This window comes from Piliocolobus tephrosceles, chromosome 5 (assembly GCF_002776525.5).
Source record: "Piliocolobus tephrosceles isolate RC106 chromosome 5, ASM277652v3, whole genome shotgun sequence".
Lineage (NCBI taxonomy): Eukaryota > Metazoa > Chordata > Mammalia > Primates > Cercopithecidae > Piliocolobus > Piliocolobus tephrosceles.
In genome coordinates, this window is record NC_045438.1 from 137,768,199 (window position 1) to 137,791,900 (window position 23,702).

Sequence of the window (23,702 nt, forward strand, 5' to 3'; positions counted from 1 at the left end):
TTCAAGTTTGGCTTTAATATTTTATTAAAAATTTTTGTATTTGTAAATATTAAAACACTGAAATTTGCTACTGACACAAGAACGACAATGCACTAACAATAAAATCAAACTATTCAGAAGCAGTAGCAACTCCACGATTCCAAGGTAATTTAAACAGGCAATTTCAGAGTGCTTCAAGATGAAGGCGCAAAGCAGCCTCTCAGCCTGCAGTTATGCACGACACCGGCAGATAGCGCTGCAAAGCTTCACAAATGCAGCGGGAAGTCCATTTACCAATGGTTGTGGCGATCTCCTAATTAGCTTGAACTGAGTTTGTATTAGAATTTATAATTTTTACTGCTTATTGCAGTTACTGGTATATTACTGACACTGGAACAGACATGTTTTAACAACTGGTTGAGCCGTACCAGTGCGAACCAGCTGAATGTCAGCGCTGTTCCCTCCTGTGACAGAAGCCACGGGCGCCTGCCTGAGGGCACTCCCCTCACTGGGACTCTCAGTACCACGCCCACCTGTCCCCAAGGCTTGTTCCATCACTAAGCCCCACCTTCCCGCATTTTCACCTTTCTCCTCCACTTGATCCTTCTTCCTAACATCATGTTAACACACTCCAAACTAAAAAACTTCAACTGCATATACTCTACTCCCTCCATTTTTTTCTTTCATTGCAATCACTGCCATCTTGAAAATTCTCTCCTCACCTCCACTGCCTTTACTCTTTTCCTCCAAATTATTCCTTAACCCTCTGACATCTGGGGCCTCTGATTCCACCTCTCCAAAGAAATGCTCCCACCAAGACCATGGAGGCTCCTCTCGTTGCTGGTGGATATTCTTCATTCTCCGTGCCACCACCCATCGCACCCATCAGCAGCATTCCACACCGCCCTTCCTTCCTCCCTCCTCTAGCTTCATCACACCATGTTACTAGCTTTTTCCTGTCTCACTGGATCCTTTCTCTGCTCTCCTTTTTATATGTTTCCTGCTTTCTTCCTCAGCCTTCTCTGCTCCCCACACCTATATGTCGATGATGCCCAAATCTCTGTTTCCAGCCACCTCTCTTTCCCCAAGCTCCATTTGCATAAACTCTCAGATGAGATCCAGGGCGCTCACGGTGGTATGGCTGTAGATAACTGTCTCAGGAAACAGACCCATGACACACCCAGTTGCCAAGTCAGAAACAGGATGTATACTCTTGACGTGTCTCTCTCCCCTACATGGCAAAACAATCCCAAGACATGTCATTTCTATCTCCTAAGCAACCCATAAAACCATTTCTCTTCTTTCCATCTTCCATTACCCTAATGCTAGTGTTTATTCTCTCCCCCTGGGATGGCTGTAAAAGCCTCTGATTTCTCCCCTTTCCAAACCAGTCTCCACACTGCAATTATAGTGCTCTTTCTAAGGCACAATTCTCACCTTTTCAGTCTTAAGCTTAAAGCTCAATGTTTCTCTGGATAAAGTCTGAATCTTTAACATGGCTAAAAAGGCCCAGCAAGAGCTGGACCAAGCCCACCTCTCCAGCTTCACCTTTCCTCATTTCTCCTTTGCACCCTCTGCCTCTGAACAAGTTACAGTCTTCCAAAGTTGTCACGTTCCTTGCCTTTGCTGCCTCCTCTGCCCAGAATGCTATTTCCCTCTGTCTGGCTAACTCCTGCCCAGCATTTGGCCTCAGCACAGACATCTGTTCCTCTAGGAGGCTTCCCCTGATTCACCAACACCAGTTTAGCCCCCCTACTGGCTGTTCCTACAGCAATTCTTTACCATGGACTACTGATTTTTAGTGTTTGTTTTGTTTTGGCAGTCTGACATAACTTGATATACTAATGCAGCTTCTAGTCCTGTCCCCCGCTCCTTCCTGATCACTATCCCAAGGTCCCTCCTATATGGAGCCAGCACTACCCCACTGGATCCTGTACCACCACCCTTCTCCCAGAACTTATCACATTTTTTTTTTGTAATTGTCCGTTTCCATTCTCCAATGAATTGTGAGCTCCACAAAGAACCATTTCTATCTCACTTACCACTTGGAAGTGACAGGCAGATAGTAATTGCTCAACAAATGTTCTGAGTGAATGAATCCTTGGGGTAATTATGGTACTAACCACCTTATTCAGTTATGACAGTTCAATAGACACATGTAACGTAATGCTTTTATAGTTTACATACTGCTATAGAGCTACTGTATTATTATTCTATTCCTTGAGGGTAGGATACTGCCTTATTCAATTTTGGTTATTGTCCCAGAACTCAGGGACATATGTTTGGCATATATTGCTTTCAACCAATTTTTGTTGACTGTATCAATGATTATAATAAGTGAACAAAGGCCCATATAATTGAACTATCCTGGACCACACACAGCTACCCTGTTCCAGAACCAGGACTAGAATCCCATCTGGAAAAAGGGAAACTTGGAAGTTGACATCTAAGTGAGACTCCGGCATGGATGAGAGAAGCCCTGCTTTCTCTCCATCAAGAGACTAGCCAGCTATGGAAGCCATCAGAGCCCCGGACCTCCACAGTCAAGTATTCACGTAGTAGACATGACCCAGACAAGAGGGTGCGAGGACAAGGGTATTTCAGCGTGGAGTGGAGACTGGGCCCTTGGTTTCCTGTGTCTTTGTAGTCAGTTCTAACCTCAGCCTCAGCACTGGTGTTGGGAACCTATTCAGGTTCCTCAGTTCTTTTCCTGTTGCTATTATCCTACAGAGTCAGCAACTCACTGATAGAGGCCTGGTAAGAGGTTTTACAGTCTAGCCCTGTGGGGGTGTCAGGAGTCGCCTCCTGCCAGGTCTTCAGCATAAAAAACCCCCCTCCTCAGCTCCCAATCAACTCTTCATCCCCACCCCTAGACTCTCCCAAATGCCCCTAATGAAACCCTCGAGGTGGAAAAAGACAAGCGAAGATAAACAGCACAAGCAGCAGAGGTACAAATAGAATTGATTTTTCTCCTTTCTCTCCACATTTTGAGGAAATGAATCCAATGTCCTCACCAGAGGACAGAGCAGAGAAGTCCCCTGAGCATCCCTGAACATCATGAACCCTCAAAGTAAGCTTAGCTTGGGCCCCTTTTCCTTTTCTAACAGTGAGGGTAAAGAGCCCCAGATGGGAGACAGGTGGATTTTTCTCTCAGCTGGGACCTTTTCTCTTGTCTAGCACATTTAAAGTACGTATCATGCTGGTAGTATTTAAACTTTGCACTGGAGTGAATTCCAGGGGTTATGTCCTCACTGAGACCAATGGAGATGAACATAAAGGAATATGTAGCCAAACACCTCAGCCTCTTTAAATATACTTTCCTTTGCTCCTTGGTTAACAGGGTCTGTCTGCTCACATTGGAGAAACTGCCCAGTGACTCAGATCCTGAAAGGATCTGCTTTAGAGCAAAAAGGAATCTAGTACTTTTCACTCCTCCATCTGGTGGTCAACCTGTCAAACTACACTTTTTGCTATCATCCTTTTGACAACACTGGCAGTCAGTAAAACAAAGCTCATTCTTCCATTTCTAAAAGAATTAAATCTAGGAGTCTAGTTGCTGGCTTAACAAAGGGATATACAGAAGGCCTAAGGTGCCCTGACTCACGAGAGAGTTGATCTCTGCTGCAATGCTGAGGTGAAACCCTAAAATGATTCTGGCCACCTGCTGGGTTCTAGCTCTGACCCTGCACTGGGTCATCTTTGTTCCCCCTCCAAACCAGAGTAAATGGAATTCAGGAGGCTGGTTCTGTGCCCACCCCTATGTACCTCATATACTCGCAGCTGCCAGGCTTTTAAATAATGAAACTTAACACTGTCCTTAAAGGGCTATTCTGCTCAAATCATAAATGTGCACGCCAGTTGTTCGCAATTAAAACTCTACTCGTACACATTAAATCGACATTTTCACAAGCGTTTTGCCTTAACTAAAAATTTATATCAACATGAAGACCTAGAATTATACTGCATGAGCCCCCAGGATTTGCAGAACATCATTCACCCTTCTTAATCCAAAAACTTGGGTGCCTGAAGGTGGGGTTTTGATCATGGCCAGGCTTCAGTGGTACATCCTTATATGCTTGGTGCTCAGCACAGGTCAAGACACACAACAGACCCTCAATAAATATTTGCTGAATTTGAACAATTCCTGTAAAAATCTCATTTAGAGACATCAGCTTGGGCCACTTCCTCTCTTACTGTTGCTTCTCCCAGCTCCTGGAATGACCAGGTCTGGCAGCAGGGGGCGCACAGGGCTGCTGCTCAAATCGGAGAATGGCACAAACTCCAAAAGGGAGCTGGATTTAGACCTCCCCTCCCCATGTAGATAATGGGATTCCTAAAGTGCAGAGTGGGAGAGTGGGTAGAGGAAGCAGGTTTCAGAGACTGAAAACCTACTAAACAAACTCCTAAGAGAACTTTCCCTTGCAAAGAGAATGCATGAAAAAAGAAGGGAGAAGAGGAGAGAAGCCTCCCACAGCTGTTAGCCTGGAACAGCCGCTCTCACCTCAGTGCATCTGGGGAAGGGGCTACAAAGCAAACAATCTTTATTCACAATTGGGGTGGCAGAGGGGAGATACCCCCAGGTCAGTCCAAAAGCAAAGACATTGGGTGGAAAGATGGCACTGGGCGAGGAACTCAGCACTCATCCTCACCCAGCAGGGCATAAGGGTTTCGGCCAGCCAAACTGGACCCTGGAGCTGAGGTTGGGGTGTCCTCATCCCCTTCTCCCTCCTCATCCGCATCCCGGTCCTCCTCTCCCTCCTCCTCACAGGAGCTGCTCAGCTCTTCCTCTTCCTCCTCCTCCTCGTCACCTGCTGGCCCCACCCTGCCCTGCAAAACCACCAGCTCCGTGGTCTCTGGATGGGACTCCCAGGTGCCTGGGGAACCAAAACAAGAAAAAATGGAGGAGAGTTTTCAGCAAGGAACTAAAGCCAGAGAAAGATGGGGAAGAGGCAAAGACTAGGAATAACAATAATCTTTATAGCTGCTGGCATTCATTCATTCATCCATTCATTCAACTTCCTATGTGCAGATTGCTGAACAGAAGCTTTGTGCACATCAACTTCAATAGTTACAATCACCATGCTAAAGGTCAATTATTACCCCCCGTTTGCAGATCAGAAAACGTCTCAGATGTTAAGTTACAGAGCTAGCCAACAGGTACAGAATCCAGGTTTGACCCTCTCACTCTCTGGCCACAAAGCCCACACCCTTTTACCTATACCATAGCAGGGGGCTAGGGAAGAATATTTGGGCTCTGACCTTTCTGTTCACTGTAGCCTGGGGGATGAAAACACAGGCTGAGGCGGCCGTCCACTGCCAGCCGCAACAGACTGTTGGCTGCTCTGTACACATCATTCCGAGCCGCCTTGGCTGTCTTGTAACCACGTTTCTCTGCCCAGGCTGGAGGGAGAAAAGAATAATGGAAAGAGAAGGCATTAACCAGATACCAGTTATATTCCCACTCCCGTAACACAGTCCTTCCAGTTTTCCCCAAAACATTCCAGGCCAGAGATCTTACTGGCTACGCAACAAAAATCTAGGGGTGAGTGGACAGCAGCTTCATCAATGGCAGAATCTCTGAGGAGAGGAAAGGAGACAGGGAAGGGTAAAAGGCGAGGCAGGTAAGGAAGAGCAGCTGAAACCAGGTGGGGTGAAGCCAGGCACATGGAACTCACCTTCACAGATGTCCCAGGCACACCAGGGGTGTTCCGCTGAGGGGTCCTCAGCCTCTGGGTGGCGCAAGTGGAGCAGGGCCTGCACGGGAATTCGGGAGGCCAGGTAGCCCACAGCGGTGTAGGGCTCCTGGATCTGGGCGATGGGGTAGATCCCTGCCAGAACCTGAGGGAAATGAGCACTTAGTACCTTCCTCAATGTCCCACCTTCTCTCTTTCCCTTACCCACCCTCCCCCTCATACCTGCAACTGCCTAGGCAGAAGAGATGGGAAGATGAGGCCCGGGCAGTCACAGAGCTTCACGGAGGGGGTAAGAAAGTAGGTCTGAAAGTATCGGGTATGGCCCGGAGTTCTGGAGACACTCACGACTTTCCGCCCCACCAGCCCATTGATCAGCGAGGACTTTCCCACATTAGGGAAACCTGAGGAAGGCAAGGAAATTTAATGTTTAACAGGTTTTTACTCTGTGGTGGGACTTGGTGCTATACCTATAGGTAAAAGGGGAACTAAGGCTCAGAAATAAGGAAACGGTATTGCAGAATATAAATCATGCTCTGGGCTCCCAGGGTTAAATCCTGGCCCTTCCACTTACCAGCTTTGTGATATCAGGGCAACTAACTTTCTGAGCCTCTGCTTCTTCGTTTTAGAGTGCAGACACCTCCCTACCTTAGGGTGGTCAGGATTAAATGAGATAACCAATACAACTTGTGTGGGTCAGTGCCTGCAGTACAGTAAGTACCCAGTACCAGTGATCCACATCTCATAATTACCATGACTTGGCCTGGCACAGTGGCTCACGCTTGTAATCTCAGCACTCTGGGAAGCCAAGGTGGGTGGATCACCTGAGGTCAGGAGTTCAAGACCAGCCTGGCCAACATGGTGAAATCCCATCTCCACTAAAAATGCAGAAATTAGCTGAGTGTGCTGGTGGGCACCTGTAATCGCAGCTACTTGGGAGGCTGAGGCAGGAGAACCACTTGAACCCAGGAGGCGGAGGTTGCAGTGAGCCGAGACTGCACCACTGCACTCCAGCCTGGGCGACAAGAGGGAAACTCTTATCTTGAAAAAAAAAAAAATAATTACGATGACCTGTCCAGGGAGAAAACTGGAAGCCTTGGGACTCACTGCCACTCTGCTCAAAACCACTACCAGTTTTTGTATTTCTGGCTGACTTCAGTGCCTTTATCTCCCTTCCACAGAGCATCTCCTTTACCCCACCTCAGATGCCCATTCCCGTGGTAATACCTGCATCTTGTCACTTCACAGCTCCAAAGCCTCAATTCCAAGCAACCCTCTCTGCCCTGACAACTCATCTTTCCAGTTCACTTACTCTGGTTCCTCCATTCCAGTAAGTCCTTGACCCCTGACCTTAACACAGTAACACTATGCAATACCCAACTCGTGTCCTCAATTCTCTTCTTACTTGACTCAGATTTCATGATCCAGCTCCTCAGCCAGGCCCGTTCAGAAACCTAGAACTCCCTGGTCCCACCTCTCCCCTCTATCTTACTCACCTGGCAAAAATCCCAACCCTATAAAATCCAGTTCTGCCCATTCAGCACTGCTCCTGGGGAGCTGACTGTGGCTAAGAAAAGATGTACCACTGTGCTCAATCTTTACAACACATGGAAGTATCTAGGAGGGAGAGAGGGAAGGAGGGAGAAAAAAGTTCTCCTTTCACCACCACCACCAGACCCATTTCTCTGTCTGCTTTGCAGGAAAACTCCTTAAAAGACTTAGCTACTTTTCACCACTTCTTCCTGCTATCTTCTTTGTAACTGTAAACTATAACATACACAAAAATACACAGAAGGCTGGGCGCGGTGGCTCAAGCCTGTAATCCCAGCACTTTGGGAGGCTGAGACAGGCGGATCACGAGGTCAGGAGATCGAGATCATCCTGGCTAACATGGTGAAACCCCTTCTCTACTAAAAAAAAAAAAAAAAAAACTAGCCGAGCGAGGTGGCAGGCACCTGTAGTCCCAGCTACTCAGGAGGCTGAGGCAGGAGAATGGCGTAAACTCAGGAGGCAGAGCTTGCAGTGAGCTGAGATTCGGCCACTGCACTCCAGCCTGGGCGACAGAGCGGGACTCCATCTCAAAAAAAAAAAAAAAAAATGCACAGAACATATATGTGCAATCTGATGAACCCGACACCACCCAGTGTGTGACCACATGTTCCATCTTTCCTTTTTTTGTTTTTACTTTTGTTTTTGAGACAGAGTCTCACTCCTTTGCCCAGGTGGAGTGCAGTGGTACGATGTTGGCTTACGGTAACCTCATCCTCCCAGGTTCAAGCGATTCTCATGCCTCAACCTCCTGAGTAGCTGAGACCACAGGCGTATGGTTCCACGCCCGGCTAATTTTTTGTATTTTTAGTAGAGGTAGGGTTTTGCCATGTTGGCCAGGCTGGTCTCAAACTCCTGACCTCAAGCAATCCGCCTGCCTCAGCCTCCCAAAGTGCTGGGATTACAGGCATGAGCCACCGCACCCGGCCTCCATTCATCCTTCTTGATCATAATCCTCTCCCTCTACACATGTGAGCTTTATCCTTTTAAGAGAATCCACTCCTTACATTTCTCTCTAGTTTATGACCTGTGTATCTCTCAACAATGCAGCTTAATTTTGCAGCTTTCAAACTTGATACAACTGAAATTGTGCAGTATGGATGCTACTGCGTCAGGCTCCTTTCACATAACTTTATGTGAAGTTGTTGCATCTTCTCTCATGGTCCCACTCCAATTTGGCTTCTCCACCCCACTGAAACTATGGATCTTCACATTGCCAAGCCCGCTGAGCAGGTCTCTGTTCTCTCACTTGGCCTGTCAGCAACAGTTGACACAGGTGATCCCTCCTTTCCTCTTCAAACACCTTCTTCATTTGACTTCTGGGACACTCCCTTGGTTTTCCTCCTTCTCACTCTCCTTTGCCCAACTAAATGCTGGCTTGTCCTAAGGCTCAATCCTTGACCTCCTCTTCTCCACCTATTTCCTTTCTCTCCTACATCTCATCCAATTTCACGGCTTTTTTTTTTTTTTTTGAGACAAAGTCTCGCTCTGTTGCCCAAGCTGGAGTGCAGTGGCATGATCTTGGTTCACTGTAACCTCCGCCTCCAGGATTCAAGCAATTATCCTGTCTCACCCTCCTGAGTAGCTGGGACTACAGGCATGCACCACCACGCACGGTTAATTTTTTGTATTTTTTGGTAGAGACAGGGTTTTGCCATGTTGGCCGGGCTGGTCTCAAACGCCTGGCCTCAGGTGATTCACCTGCCTCCGCCTCCCAAAGGGCTGGGATTATAGGCGTGAGCCACTGTGCCCAGCCTAATCCCATGGTTTTAAATACCACATATATCCATCAATGGCTCTCCAAATTTAAATCTTTCCCAAACTCAAATTTCTGTCCTCTTCTCTCCCCTAAGCTGCTGACTACTTGCCCACTGCCTATTCAACATCTCCACTAGGGACATTTAAAAAGAATCTGAAATTTAATTTCTGATTCCCCTCTCCTCCCCAAAGCCTTTAAATCTGCTTCTCCCCCAGTCTTCCCATCTCAGTATTTCCAGTTGCTCAAGACAAAAACCTGGAAGTCCTTCTTTATCCTCACTTTCCTTCATGTGCCAACCACAAACCATTAGCAATCTCATTTTCTCTGCCTTCAAAATATATCATGCTTCTGGCCCTGTCTCACCACCTCCAGCTCCAGCATCCTACTCTAAGCAACTCTTATTTCTCTCCTAAATTACTGAAATAGCCTCAACTGCTCTCTCTGCTCCCTTTCTTGCCCACCCCCCATCATTTATTCTCTACTCAGGAGGTATACTTTTAAGAAACAAAATCAAATCTATCATTTTGCTGTTCAAAAGCTACCCCTGGCTTCTCATGAGACTTGGAATAAAATCCAAAATGGCTGTCACAGCCTCAGGGCTCTACATGATGTGGGCCCTGGTGATCTTGCTGACCTCATTCCCAATACTCTATCCTGGCTCCCATACTTCAATCCTCCAGGCACTCTTGCTGGTCCTAGAATCTCCAAGCCCATTTCTTCCTCAAGACCCTTTCCCCACAGTTCTGAATGGCTCACTTCATCTCATCAACCAGTTCTCTCCTCAGGGAGGTTTTCCCTGAGCACCTCTCCTCTCAGTCACTCTCTATCCCCTTTCATTGCTTTATTGCCTTCACTGCCCCTACATGATTTCGGATCACAAAACCTATTTACTCACAAGAAAATAAGCTCCATGAATGTACAGACCTTTCTGCCATTTTGACAGCAGTATGTCCCATCCCTAGAATATCTGGCACCTGGTAAACGGTCAGTACATATTTGTTGAATGGGTAAATGAATGAGAGCTGGAAGGAAATCCAAACTCAGAGGTGCCTGTGCCACAGCAAACTCCCTCTCACACCACCTAGAATAGAGACCAGCTAGAGCAGAGCCTGCTAAGAGAGGGAACAGAGGCTCCTTGTGAGGGGGAGCCTAGGATCAGAAGTCAGGGAAGGGACAGCCAGGTGAAACGACTGGAAAGAGGAGCAATGAGGCAGGTTCTTCCAAAGACAAAAAGGACACTAAGAGATAAGTCAGGGCACTTCCAAGGAGTCCAACTACGTACTCCACATTCCCTAATTTCTTCTGGGTTGGGCCCTTTTTGGTTCCAATATCACCTCAGATACCACAACTTGTCCAAGGTCTCTTCTTACCTCTCCTACCCTAAATGAAGACAGGCCCTGGGTCCTAATGATACATTCCTTTTTCCTCCACTGTGAGCTGAGACAAAGCCCTTAAGAGGAGATTCTCCTTGGCAACAAACTTAAAGGGTTAAAACCTAGAAGAAAACTAATACTTGCTGAGCTCCTACTATGATTTGATGATCACTGTACTACAGACTAATTACTACAATTCAAACAGTTTATATAAACCACTTAAAACAGTGCCTGTTACATAGTAAGCACCATATAAACACTAAGTTTTAACAATAATAATTGTTATTACTGTTATCACTATTTGTCAGATATTCTTAGGCTCTCTCAACATTATTCCCGTCATTCCTCACATCCATTCCTTTTAAAGACAGGGTCTCACTCTGTCAGCCAGGCTGGAGTGCAGTGGCACAATCACAGCTCACGCAGCCTTGAACTCCTGGGCTAAGTGATCCTCCTGCCTCAGCCCCTAAAGTAACATGGACAACAGGCACACACCACCACATTTGGCTATTTTTTTTTATCTTTTGTAAAGATGGGGTTTCACTATGTTGCCCAGACTGGTCTTGAACTCCTGGTCTCAAGCAATCCTCCCACCTCAGCCTCCCAAAGCACTGGGACTATAGGCATGAGCTCTCACAAATGGCCCACATCCATTCTTTTAATCAGGTATCAATGGCCTTTTTTTAAAAAAATCAAAGTAACTAAGACTCAGAGTAGCAAAATCACTTGCTCAAGACCTCACAGCTGAGAAGAGGTTGAATTTAACCCAGGCTGTCAATGATCCTTCCACTGCAGCAGATGCTTCTTCTGCCTTGCCCACCGCCACTGGCAGAGATCACCCCTCAGACACCCTGGGGCCTAATGAAACATGATCATCCTCTCTCTTTTCCAAATATGAAAACTCTGTACCTCGTTGGAGGCCACCACGCACAAGCTGCCACTTCCTTACCCACACAGCCGATGGTCACCACCCCATCCTTGTAGCGCTCTCGGGTTGGGCCACTTGGCTCCATTGCTGAATCAGTCTGCTGCTCCACCAAGACTGCTGGGCCATCGTCCTCTTCCTCCTCCTCCCCGGAGCCATTACCCCAGGTGGCCCCCGCTACATCCCGAGCAATCTTCTCCCGCCAGCTGCTCAAGTCTACTGCTCAAAGAAGGAGAAGATTAAAGAGGTCCTCCCCAGGGCTGCTGTGTATGATGGCACATACTGTGCCTTGCAGCCTGCACAGATTATATAACTGGCACCTTCTGGAGTTGTACAGTGCCAACCTGAACAAGAGCAGGTCAGAGAATCTCCCAGAAGTCACTTGACCCCACCCTTCCTGGAATCATGCACATTTCTCTGAGCTTCTGAAAAGTACTGGGAAGGCTAAAGGCAGGAAGCCACTGAGGCTCCTGACTACCTGCTGCCTCTCGTCCCACCAGGTCAGTCTGCTCCTTATTCTGTCCCTTCCCCTGGCCTCTTGCACATCTCCACCATACAGCGGGTGGCTTCAGGAAAGGTGAGCAAAATGATTCTGCGTCTTGGGTCTCCCCCATGTCCTCCTACAGCCCTCCTGTAAGGGCCACATACCTTTCCCCACAGTGATGGCTTCACAGGCTCTCAGCAACTGCTCTGGCCCCAGTGCCCGAGTCCATCCTCTCCCCCGCCTCCGACTCTTCTTCAAGACTGAGATCAGAAGGCACGAAAGGATTGGCACACGGGCTTAGGCCTCTCATCTCTCCCACCACCCTGAGGCCCAAGACCAGGTGCCCCCTTATCAACAAGCCTCTCTGTTCTCCCCTTTGTCCCCTGCCAACTCACCTCTCCCAAGCTGCCCTCTCTCATTGCCCACTCACCACTACTAGGGTCCTGTGGGGTGCGGGGGTCCCGAGGGAAAGAGGTGAAAAGGACGACATGGAGCTGGGGATAGTGTTGATGGAAATAATGCTTCCAGGCAACCACAAGAGCTGGCGGGGCCAGATCCACCTTGTTCAAAACCAGCACCAGGGCCAGCCCAAGTTCTCCAGTCACATACTCATAAAGTGCTGGCGGGAAATTCACAACCTAGGACAGGGTTGATAAGAAGATGGACCAGTGAAAAGTCAACCCAGAGTTCTCTGCCTCCAGCTCCCCACTTAGCAGGCATAGCTCAGAGACAAGGCCCTGGTGGTAGCAGATTCTGGGCTAAAAACTATAAACCAGGCAAACTGAAAAAGGAAGACAAAACAGGGGTTAGTAATATTTCTGAGTCTCAGGGGGCTTCCTATAGGTCATGATTAGAGATGGAAATGAACCCAAAACAAGACAAGGAAACAGCATCACTTAGCACACTGAGGTAAAGGCTGGGATCGGAAATAGGGATGGGGGTTAGGGTAGCAGTCTGCTTTTGTGTGCGCACAACTATATAAGTGTGTACACGTGCAAGTACATGCACATGTGTGCATGTTCGTGTGTTAACAATGTGACTGTGAACATGTGTGCAAACATGCCTGTGTATATTGATGTGCACATGATGTATGTGTCAGTACATGTGTGTGTGTACACATTGTTAAGGACCTCCAACCTAAACGGTCCTCACAGACCTCCCTTTCTCCCACTGGAGGACAAGAGTGAAGTTGCAGAGCTAGGATTCATACAGGGCAGTCCAGCAGCAGTCTACAGCCTTAACTACAACTCTACGATTCCAGGTGGGTTCTGTAACAACTGATGCGGCAGTACTAGAGAAATGAGGTAAGGAAGAAAGGGCATCTTTGGGCTGGGCAGGAGGAAGCCCCCAATTGCATTCATAGAATCCCTGGAGCTCCACACTTGGATTTTCTGTTGGTCTAACTGTGATGAGTTAAAGGATAGGACATAGCTGTTTTGAAGAGGAGAGTGAGCTGGCCAAGGGAGGAGTGACAGGCTATAAGAGAGAATAAAAAACTGAGTTCCTAACTGCAGACATCAGCACTAGGTAGAGGTCAGAAAGACAGGAAGATAGATACCTCTCTGTCTCCCAACTCTTGCCTCTGACCTTTGCCCCTGAAAAACCTTTCTCCCTCCTCCTCCTTGCCCACCCTTATCCCTCGTACTCACTGGATGTCGGATATCAGTGATAAGCAGGACGATGTCAGACATCTCTAACACCCGCCACAGCTGCCTCCATGTCTAAAAAGACAAGATCAGGAAGAGAACCTGAACACAGAGTCCCTCTCAAGCCTGATCCCAAGCCAATTTGACCATTGGTCACTATGCCCCACTCCTGTCCCTAGAGTACACTGTCACCTCCAGATTGTGCTCAAAGTAGCTGAGTTTCTCAGAGGAGTAAGCCCCATGAATCTTCCCAAGATACTCTTGGAAGCTCCGTTCCTCTTGGCTCATTAGTTGCTCCTTGGACATCTCATAGCTCCAAGGAGGACGTCGAGGAAAGTCCAGAACTGGGAAATCAGGAAAAAGTCCAAGTGTGAGGGAATTTTCAGGATTCAAGAGTACATCCCAGACCCCTCCATCCTCACACTTGGCTCTTACCTTTCCAGACTCCTTCCCCAGCCCAATACTTGTCTTGCTCTCACTCACCTGAGCCAGGCTGATAGACCTCCCGGATGTCCAGCTCCAACACCTCAGCACTGACCGGCTGTAGAACTTGCTCCCGGGCTGCTCTCTTTCTCCTCTCTACCTCCTCTCTGCTGTCTCTCTCAAAATGCAGTCGGTATCTAAGGGAACAGGGACCGAGACATCCAGCGCAATCCTGTGGCCACAAACTCCTATTTTCTCCCCTCTTGGACAATCAACTTCGCAAAGCATTCTCTCGTTCAAGTCTCCTCTCTCAAGTCAGCCTTCCCCCCAAGTCCTTCTTTCAGGCAATACTCAGCCTCCTCCTTCTAGAAGCCCAACTCTCTCCAGCCCCTCTGGAAAGCAAGATTGTGGCCCGCACTAGGGAGCCGCGTGGCTAGCGGAGAACTGTGGCATCCCAGGCCCACCGTCTTCACCACTAGCAGCCCGCTTTCCCCCAAAGCTCTGACTTCCGGGTAGGCGGGAAAGCCGGGACCAGCGCCCCCTCCCACCCTCACCGATTTGGGTCGTAGCCTCGTGGACCCAGCCCCTGAGAAGGCTGCTGGTTAAGCCTGCGGATATGATGGGTCACAGACTCCCCGTCCGAGGTGTCGGTCTGTTCCTCTCGCCGCTCCCGGCTCCCGCTGCGGCTGTTGGAACTGGAGCGCAGCCCATCTTGAAGCCCTGCGGGGAGGGGCCGGTGACGCCAGTGCTGGCCAGCTCTCAGGGGCCATAAGACCCTCTCCCCCACCAGTCTGACTCTCCTTCATCCCACTCAACTTCTTCCGACGCTCCGTCCTCCCAGCCACCCTATTCGGGACCCTCCCGGATGTGCGTGGGGAGGAATCACTCCTCCAGGGAGCAGTGGGGACGGCGCCCCGTGCGAGCTGGAGGGATTCCCCTCCCCCAACTCGCCATCCTTCCCCACCCCTTCCAGATGTGGGGGGGTGGGGTGGCAGATCCCCTCCGCGATAGGCCTCGAGGATTGGCGCGGTCCCACGACCCCCTCCCACGACCCCCAGAGGTGCAGCGGGCACACCCCTCCTTCCAGCTGTGCGGAAGCCCGAGCCCCGCCTCCTCCTCCAGCTCCCGCACTGACCTCTCTTCCGCTCCCGTTTGTCCTGCAACTGCTTCTTCTTCTGCTTCACGCTGAAGGGCTTCTTCCTCGGCATGGCCCGGACCAGTCACCTGGCCCGCCCTCCGCCGAGCTCCTGCCGCCTCAACTGACTGCCCCCCGGGGCAGTCCCCGCCGCAGGGGCCCGGGACCCTAGAGGAGGCGGAGCTAGCAGGTGACGTCAGCGGGCGGGCCCGACCGAATTGCCGCCGCGGCGGCGATGGAAGGCAGACAGGGGAGATACACAGTCACTTCCCTCCAGGAGCGAGGCGAGAGGATGATGCGGGGTGGGCTACTGGCACGTGAGAGCCAGTGGCACCGAGAGAGCACCCAGGCAGCGAGGAAGGAGGCGCGCGTGGGAGGACCAGGCTAACTCCGTCACGGACGCTACCAACTCGCGTTCGGAGGAGGGGGGAGCGCGTGTCATCACTACCTTGCGCTCCCGGGAGAAGCTACCACTCACCTGGAGGGGGCGGCGGAGCGGAGGGCGGGGCCTACTACCTGGGGAGAGGGGGAGTGGACACGCTGAGGCTACACTCCCAACCCCCGGGCTTGACCTTAGTGGAAAGCCGAGACTGTGCGTCCCGGGAATGAAGCCAAGTTGCTGGGCTACACCGGGGGCACGGTCAGAGGTCTTTAGGGGAGGGCGGCGGTCTGAAGAGTCCTGGCTGCCGACCTGCTGGGACCCAGATTCCTTGTGGGAACGATGATAAGGAGCAGGTTTACAGATCAGAAGTGCAAAAGCTGGCGAGAAGGGAAACCCAGGAGGGACAAGGACTTTTGGAGGGAGGTCAAAGGGCACAAAGTTGTGCCTGCAGCTGTTACCATAGTAACCGAGGACCGGATGTGGCGATCTTACGGTGCGACAGTCCTCTTCTCAGGCCTTCTGGCCCGAGACCCTGTTGACTCTGTGACACACTCTGAGGAGCTGGTTGTGGTGTTTTCCAGCGAGGGAAGAAGAGAGGAATTTTTTCAAAGCATTTATAGAAACGCAGCAAAGGGAAGGTGTGAGGTTGCCGCCATGCCTGGCAGAGACGGAGGGAGGCAGTTTACTCCAGAATGCGGCCGCCACAGATGTTCTCCGCAACCTTCCGGAAGTGGAATGGTGGGAGCCTCGGCATTGCTGCCCACCGACCCCCCGGAAGCGGAAACAGAATCCCCGCGTGCCCCTTCCTCACTACCCTCCAAATCCCGCTGCAGCCATTGCCGCAGCCACGATGCCGAAACGAAAGAAGCAGAATCAGCACCAGCCACCGACACAGCAGCAACCCCCACTGCCCGAGCGGGAAGAGACTGGAGATGAGGAGGATGGGAGTCCCATCGGTGAGGGGTCAGGGAGGGATGTGCACATGCCTGTCAAGCCCGTCCGGGCGAAGGGCTAGGGGCTAATAAGGTGCGAAGGAGGGGGCTGTAACGGAAGGAGGAAGGGCGCACGCGCTGGGTAGGGATGGCAGCAGGGCTGTCCCAAATGGAGCCTTGAACCAGGAGTTCTCTTACCGGAACCGTCAATCTCAATACGGCCCCAAACCTTTCTGGAGAAGGCGGGGGTGGAGAGAGTAAAGAGCTCTTTTGCGCAGCCGCAGAACAGTAGGGGAAAGGGGCAGTAGAGATGTTGCAGATTGCGATGACTGGGTTGACAGTTTGTATCCGGATTTTGACTGAAAAGGTACAGGTGCCGCTTTCTCTAAACTAGTCCTCTGGCCGAGTGAAAGGAGAAGAGAACTGACTGGCCAGCAGTTAAGGTGAGGGATTGGTTTATGTCTGGAGACACTTAGGTTATTTTGGATAGCGACGGTACGGTGAAGAAAAGAAAACGTTGTATCTTTTCCTGCATTATCCCCTTTGATTGAATATCTACTTTTTGCAAACCCTGAAACAGCTTTGCAGAAAAAAGGGCAGATAGATGGGGTGAGAACTCCTAAGACTGCTGAAAATATACCTGACTTTACTGGTTGAATTAAGAAATGAGTAATACAAGAAAAACGCCTAAGAACAGAATCATCAGTCTTTTAATCCATTCTGATGACCATATTTTCATGTCTGCTCTTAGGACCACCCAGCCTTCTGGGCCCTCCCCCCATGGCCAATGGAAAACCTGGCGACCCTAAGTCAGGTGAGGAGGAAGGGGCCCTGATCCTTGTATTAGGTCGCGGATAAGACAGCAAGGGAGGGGATAAAACCCAGGAAGGACTTAAAAATCAAAAGATCAGGGATTCCATCCCTAAATGAATGGAGAGAAGTTGTATATTTGCTGACTGAAAAACTCAATGTTGTAAAAATGTCACTTCTTCCCAAATTGATGTATAGACTTCATGCATTCCAAGTCAGAACACCCATAATGTTTTTGTGGAAATACACATTATTATAGGGAAATGCAAAATATCAAGGTGAGAGACTGTCAAAACAATCTTGAAGTGGGAGGGCCTACTATGAATATCAAGATTTGTAAGCTGGGCATGGTAGCATATGGCTGTGGTCCCAGCTACTCAGGAGGCTGAGGTGGGAGGATCCTTTGAGCCCAGGAGTTTTTGAGGCCACCTGGGCAACATAGTGAGATCCTGTCTATAAGAACAACAAGAAGGAAAAAAGATTTACTATAAAGCTACAGTAGTTACAACGATGCGGTTTGGACACAATGATAGACATAAGTCAACAGGACTTATGTCCCGAAGAGTCCAATAACAGGCCGATACATGTGTGGACACTTCATTTATGATGAAGATGGAACTGGAAAGTTGGTCTTTTCAATAAATGATATTGGATCAATTGGATATTCATGTTAAAAAATGGAATTTCACCTTGTAGTCATAATCATATTGTATAATGGACTATAGATCTAAGTATAAAAGGTAAGAGAATAATTATTCTAGAAAGTAAATGTATTTTCTAAGAGTAGCTAAGAGTTCTTAAACAGACACACTAACCATAAAGGAAAGATTGATAAATTGAACTCCGTTAGAAAATATAAATTTGCGGCCAGGTACAGTGGCTCACACCTGTAATCCCAGCACTTTGGGAGGCCAAGGCGGGCGAATCACGAGGTCAGGAGTTCAAGACTAGACTGACCAACATGGTGACACCCCTATCTCTACTAAAAAATACAAAAATTAGCCAGATGTGGTGGTGTGCGCCTGTAATCCCAGCTACTCAGGAGGCTGAGGCAGGAGAATCGCTTGAACCAGGAGGCAGAGGTTGCAGTTAGCCGAGATCGCACCACTGCACTCTAGCCTGGGTGATAGAGTGAGACTGTCTCAAAAAAAAAAAAAAAAGAAAAGAAAAGAAAATATAAACTTGCCAAATAACACAATTAAGAAATTAACAGGAAGCCATACAATAGAAGATATTTGCAACAAATATAACCAATAAAGATCCTGTATCTATAACATATAAAGGACTCTTCCAGACAAGCCATTTGAAAAATTGACAAAAAAAAAAGGCCACCTTATTAAAATGGAGCTCTAAATGAACTAAAGGTCTAAATCAACAAGTACTCAATATCATTAATCGTCAAGTAAATGCAAGATAAAAACATACCACTTTGAAACTAGAACTCTTGTGTACTGTTGCTGGGATTATAAAATGGTGAAACTAATAGAACTACCATATGACAAAAAAATTAAAAATAGAACTACCCCAGAACTCCTGCAAAAAAAAAAAAAAAAAAAAAAAATGGAAAGCAGGGTCTTGATATATTTGCAGACTCATGTTCATAGCAGCAGTATTCACAATAACAGAGGTGGACGCAACCCACATGTCCACTGATGGAAGGATAAACAAAATGTGGCATGTACATACAATGGAATATTATTCAGCCTTAAAAGGAAGAAAATGCTGTCACATACTACAACATGGATGAACTTTGAGGACTTTATGTTAAGTAAAGACATAGTATATGATTCTACTTATCTGAGGTGTCTAAAGTCAAATTCAGGGGCCAGGCGTGGTGCTTCACACCTGTAATCCCAGCACATGGGGAGGCCGAGGCAAGTGGATCACTTGAGGTCAGGAGTTCGAGAACAGCCTGGCCAAAATGGCGAAACCCCGTCTCTACTAAAAATAGAAAAACTAGCTGGGCATGGTGGTGCGTACCTGTAATCCCAACTACTCAGGTAGCTCAGGCATGAGAATTGCTTGAACCTGAGAGGCAGAGGTTGCAATGAGTCGAGATTGCACCACGGCACTCCAGCCTGAATGACAGAGTGAGATTGTCAAAACAAAAAATAAAAATAAATTCAAATTCAAAGAAACAGTAGAATGGTCGTTACTAGATGCTGGGGGAAGGAAGACAGAGGAAGGGGAGTTTTGTTTAATGGGTACAGAGTTTCAGTTTTGCAAGATAAGAAACTTTTGGAGATCGGGCATGGTGGCTTACACCTGTAATCCCAGCACTTTGGGAGGCCAAGGCAGGCGGATCATGAGATCAGGAATTCGAGACCAGCCTGGCCAACATGGTGAAACCCTATCTCTACTAAAAATACAAAAGTTAGCCAGGTGTGGTGGTAGGCACCTGTAATCCCAGCTACTCAGGAGGCTGAGGCAGGAGAATCGCTTGAACCCAGGAGGCGGAGGTGGCAGTGAGCCGAGATCGCGCCACTGCACTCCAGCCTGGGTGACAGAGCGAAACTCCATCTCAAAAAACAAACGAACAAAAACTTGGAGATCTGTTTCACAACAATATGAATATACCTAACAGTACTGAACTGTACACTTAAAAATAGTTAAAATGGTAAATTTTATGTGTTTTTTACCACAATAAAAAGCAAACAAAACGAGGCATGATGACTCATGCCTGTAATCCCAGCACTTTAGGAGACCAAAGTGGGAGGATCACTTGAGCCCAAGAGTTCAAGACCAGCCTGGGCACTGTGGCAAGACCCACTCTCTCATTAAATAAATAATAATAACCAAACAAAATAACCACCACTTTTCACACTCACCAGAATGGCAAAATTTAAAAATCTAACAATTCCAAGTGTTGTCAAGGCTATAGGACAGCTGCTGGTGAGAGTGCAAATTGGTATAACCACTTTGAAAAAGAATTTGGCATTATGTGTGAAACTTGAGCATAACATATACTTTCTAACACAGCAATACCTCTACTATGTATATACTCAACAGAAATGCATACGTATGTGTAACAACATGTATAAAAATGTTTATAGTGGCATTTCTCGTTATAGCCCCAAACTGGATACCACCCACATGTCCATCATCAGTAGAATGGATAAATAAGTTGTTGTGTATGCATGCAATGGGACTACACTGCAACGAAAATGAATGAACTACTGCTACAGGCAACCTGGATGAATCTCACAAACATGATGTTGAGCGAAAGGAGCCAGACATAAAAGAATGCAGACTGTATGATTCCATTTTTGTGAAGTTCAAAAACAGGCAAAAACTAACCTATGGTGTCAGGATAGTGGTTACCTTTGGGGAGGAGGGTGGGTAATGGGAAAAGGGGCACAAGGGGAGGATCTTTTGAGGTGCTAATAAGGCTTTATCTCTTCACCTGGTGGTGGAAACTCAAGTGTGTCTACTTTGTGATAATTGGGTTGTGCACTTAAAACTGGTGTGTCTTTATGTATGCTGTTCTTCAATAAAATTTTTTTAAATCAGGGCTTATCAGGATTCAGCTGCCCATTAGTCACCTTTCTGTCTCTCTCTCTCTCTCTCCAGCTCTTCACAGAGGTCCTCCAGGATCAAGGGGACCACTGATTCCACCACTGCTGAGTCTCCCACCTCCTCCTTGGGGTAGAGGCCCAATTCGGAGAGGCCTTGGCCCCAGGTCTAGCCCATATGGTCGTGGTTGGTGGGGAGTCAATATTGAACCTCCTTTTCCGGGGCCAGGTCATGGGGGTCCCACCAGGGGAAGCTTTCACAAAGAACAGAGAAACCCTCGAAGGCTCAAAAGCTGGTCTCTTATCAAGAATACCTGCCCGCCCAAGGATGACCCCCAGGTTATGGAAGGTGAGGTCCATTTTGTTACGCCCATTACTCCCAGAGTGACCTAATTTTCAGAAGATCATTCATGATCTTCTCTGGGCTTTCCTTTTTGCTTTTGAAGCAGAAGTAGACCTGAATGTTATGTCTCCCAGGAGAAAGACTACCATTCCAAAATACCTGGAAATGGTTGGGGGTAGAAAATCAGTTCTCCTTCTGTCTCTGCTTTTCATCATATTTGTTTTCTTTGTGGCTCCAATTTTTAACTTTAATTTTCACTTGTTCACAGACAAATCCGACCGCCCTGTCTGCCGACATTTTGCCAAAAAGGGTCACTGTCGATATGAGGACCTCTGTGCCTTCTACCATCCAGGCGTCAATGGACCTCCTCTGTGAGACTGTGCCTTCCCATCCAGGCTGGAAGGAGCTCTGTGTGACCTAGCGGCCATGTATTTCTCTGTAGCCCTGTAATGGCTACTGTGAGGCTCTTCCAACACCCTCAGTCAGTGACACACCCAACCCATCCACCACCTCCCCAGTTTGGGGTCCAGAGTTGTGTTGCGTCACTGGTGCACGGTATACGTGCTTTCTTCTGATCCAGCCTTTAGAGACTTGCCTTCGGGACCCATCTTTGCTCCCTTAAGTTGCCTCCTGGATCTTCTTTCCCATCATCAAATGACTGCTGAACAGGAAACCTCTTTGGTGCTGTTTCTTGTGCATCTGTCCACCTGTTCCCCAGTATTGCCCTCAATTCCTGAGAGCCCTGGAGCGGTTTCCTACCATTCCCTTCTTTTAGCTGCTTGTTTTAAGTCCTTTTTATGTGACATTCCCTACCCCCAATGTTGTCAGCTGCTTGTGAAACTCAGCCAGGTTGTCTAACCTGGGGTCAAGTTTGGGTGACTGGTGCAGAGTTACTTCCTAAAAGGCCACTCTCCCTGCTTTTGGATTTCGTAGTTTCTCTGTCAGTAGCATGATCCCCACCGCCGTGGTCTATGATCACCGTGCTTTGTGAAACTGTGCATCCCCTTGTAGCCTCTCTCAGTGTCTGTGGCATTTTTGTGACTTCCCAGCACTAGAATAAGTTTTCCTGCCAAAACGAGTGAGGCACTTGACGCCCTCTGGACTTTCCCACTTCCCAACATGGAAGAATTGTGAACTTTCCATCAGACTGCCTCCCTGGCCCTCCCCATTCTTCTCCTGTTGGTTACTCTGGGTCTGACACAGGCCCATGAGATGTCTTATAAAGCCTCCAATGGCTTTATCCTACCTAGATCCCTTCCAGCCCATTTTATTTAGACTATGTCATTGTGAGGCCACCAGTCCTTTCATTTGAATTCTGTGAATCTCCACCTTGCCTATCTTTGGGTGGAACCTGGACAGTACTGTCGCCTTCTTCCAACCCTCTTCCCCTACATCCCTGGCACTGGTTGTTTTCTGTGAAAACAGCAGTGAACAGGTTCAGTTTTGAACTGGCCCTGAGGAAACAGGTCAGGAGTTGTATTGGCAAGAGGGAGGGATGAGAGTTGTTGGAGAACTGAGAATGAGGTGTTTTGGTTTTTTTTTCCTTTTTAACATTTTTTTATATTAGTAATAAATGCAGTAGAAACCAGCATTTTCTTTAATCCCTGTGTTCTAGTCATCTCTGGAGGTACAGATGAAGCTCTTCTCACCTGGTGGAGTCAGCTCATTCTTTAGTTCATACACACTAGTGATGGGGAATGACAAAGCTTAAGGTTCTTCCAGGCTGAAAAAACCAATGGAGGTTCCATTGGCCTGTAGGCATCAACCAGACCAAGCTGCCTTATGTTCAAGGGCAAAGTTTTGTAAGAAAAAGGAAAGGCCAGGTGTCCGCGGAGTTATTTTTAAATATTTTACTTGGCAGAGTTTGTGTTTATGGAGTGGTAATGATAGAGTCTTTCAGCAGCAATTTGCAGAGTGCCTATGGGCCAGGCAATATACTAAGCACTGGAGATAACTGACAGCCAAAGCCAGTGGATTTAAAATGTACAAGAAAGACAGGTTTCTCATAACCACAAATAGCATGTAAAGTTAAACCTGCCAAAAGTGCTGGGAAGAAGACAGGGAAGAAGAAAGGGTGAAAGGGAGTTGTGTAATAAAGGGAGTCGGGGAAGGAGATGCAACTGAGACAAGCTCCGAAGGATAAACAGGAGGTGGGGTGGGAAAGGGGAGTCAAGGCAAAGGTCTTAGCTAAAAGACCTAGGGGAAAAGGAGCTAAGAAACCTAGGGACAGTGGGAGATGATGCAGAAGAAAGAGGAGTTAGACCACTCAGGGCCTTGGAGAACATGAGGATTTGGCTCTTTTCTTAGAACAGAGAAGCCTTTGAAGAATTTTAGACGGGAGTATCATGGCTTAGGCTGGCTTTTCAAAAAAATCAGCTTGTATGAAGAGGGCCCACCTTGGACCTGGAAGTTAGTTAGAAAGCTACTGGCTACTTCAGTAGTACAAGTGAGCCATGATGATGACATAGACTTGGGTAGTAGAGTTGGAGAAAAGTAGACATTTGAAAATTACAGGTCAAAACAAAAGTATCAGATTTCTCCAGGTATTCTGGCTTATGTAACTGCCATTTAAAAAGAAGTCTTGGCCAGGCGCGGTGGCTCAAGCCTGTAATCCCAGCACTTTGGGAGGCGGAGACGGGCGGATCACGAGGTCAGGAGATCGAGACCATCCTGGCCAACACGGTGAAACCCCGTCTCTACTAAAAAATACAAAAAACTAGCCGGGCGAAGTGGTGGGCGCCTGTAGTCCCAGCTACTCGGG

At 48.1% G+C, this 23,702-nt stretch overlaps 2 protein-coding genes across 9 annotated transcripts; one reads left to right on the top strand and one right to left on the bottom strand.

Annotated features, from left to right (window-relative positions):
- Nucleotides 1–16,444, bottom strand: GNL1 (G protein nucleolar 1 (putative)). Its single transcript, XM_023194366.2, has 12 exons — nucleotides 14,963–16,444; nucleotides 14,382–14,547; nucleotides 13,888–14,024; nucleotides 13,597–13,748; nucleotides 13,408–13,479; nucleotides 12,189–12,396; nucleotides 11,923–12,018; nucleotides 11,299–11,493; nucleotides 5,895–6,073; nucleotides 5,655–5,817; nucleotides 5,239–5,379; nucleotides 1–4,853 (listed from the first exon to the last, which is right to left on the bottom strand). The coding sequence occupies exons 1-12, from the start codon at nucleotides 15,033–15,035 to the stop codon at nucleotides 4,612–4,614; spliced, it is 1,824 nt and encodes a 607-aa protein (XP_023050134.2). The 5' UTR covers nucleotides 15,036–16,444; the 3' UTR covers nucleotides 1–4,611.
- PRR3 (proline rich 3) lies at nucleotides 15,543–22,542 on the top strand. 8 transcript variants are annotated; one of them, XR_003307092.1, is made up of 5 exons: nucleotides 16,147–16,300; nucleotides 17,028–17,090; nucleotides 20,158–20,338; nucleotides 20,657–20,947; nucleotides 21,210–22,542. XR_003307092.1 is itself a non-coding variant. In XM_023194367.3 (4 exons), exons 1-4 carry the CDS (start codon nucleotides 16,195–16,197, stop codon nucleotides 21,314–21,316), a joined length of 567 nt encoding a protein of 188 aa, XP_023050135.1. In that variant the 5' UTR covers nucleotides 15,829–16,194; the 3' UTR covers nucleotides 21,317–22,542. The 8 variants fall into 8 exon arrangements, 2 of the variants coding, with proteins under 2 accessions (XP_023050136.1, XP_023050135.1); XM_023194367.3 differs by lacking the exon at nucleotides 20,158–20,338 and having other exon boundaries at nucleotides 15,829–16,300; XR_002726804.2 differs by lacking the exon at nucleotides 17,028–17,090 and having other exon boundaries at nucleotides 16,164–16,300.
- The last annotated feature ends 1,160 nt before the right edge of the window (nucleotides 22,543–23,702 follow it).

What these genes read in the sequence shown, in the direction of transcription:
- GNL1 (XM_023194366.2), bottom strand. Translation starts at nt 15,035, where the DNA reads ATGCCGAGGAAGAAGCCCTTCAGCGTGAAGCAGAAGAAGAAGCAGTTG. An exon ending in TGCCTGGGACATCTGTGAAG is followed by an intron (nt 5,380 to 5,654) that starts GTGAGTTCCATG and finishes TTCTCCCTCCAG; the next exon opens with CCTGGGCAGAGAAACGTGGT. An exon ending in AGGCTACAGTGAACAGAAAG is followed by an intron (nt 4,854 to 5,238) that starts GTCAGAGCCCAA and finishes TTGGTTCCCCAG; the next exon opens with GCACCTGGGAGTCCCATCCA.
- PRR3 (XM_023194367.3), top strand. Translation starts at nt 16,195, where the DNA reads ATGCCGAAACGAAAGAAGCAGAATCAGCACCAGCCACCGACACAGCAG. An exon ending in GGAGGATGGGAGTCCCATCG is followed by an intron (nt 16,301 to 17,027) that starts GTGAGGGGTCAG and finishes GTCTGCTCTTAG; the next exon opens with GACCACCCAGCCTTCTGGGC. An exon ending in ACCTGGCGACCCTAAGTCAG is followed by an intron (nt 17,091 to 20,656) that starts GTGAGGAGGAAG and finishes CTCTCTCTCCAG; the next exon opens with CTCTTCACAGAGGTCCTCCA.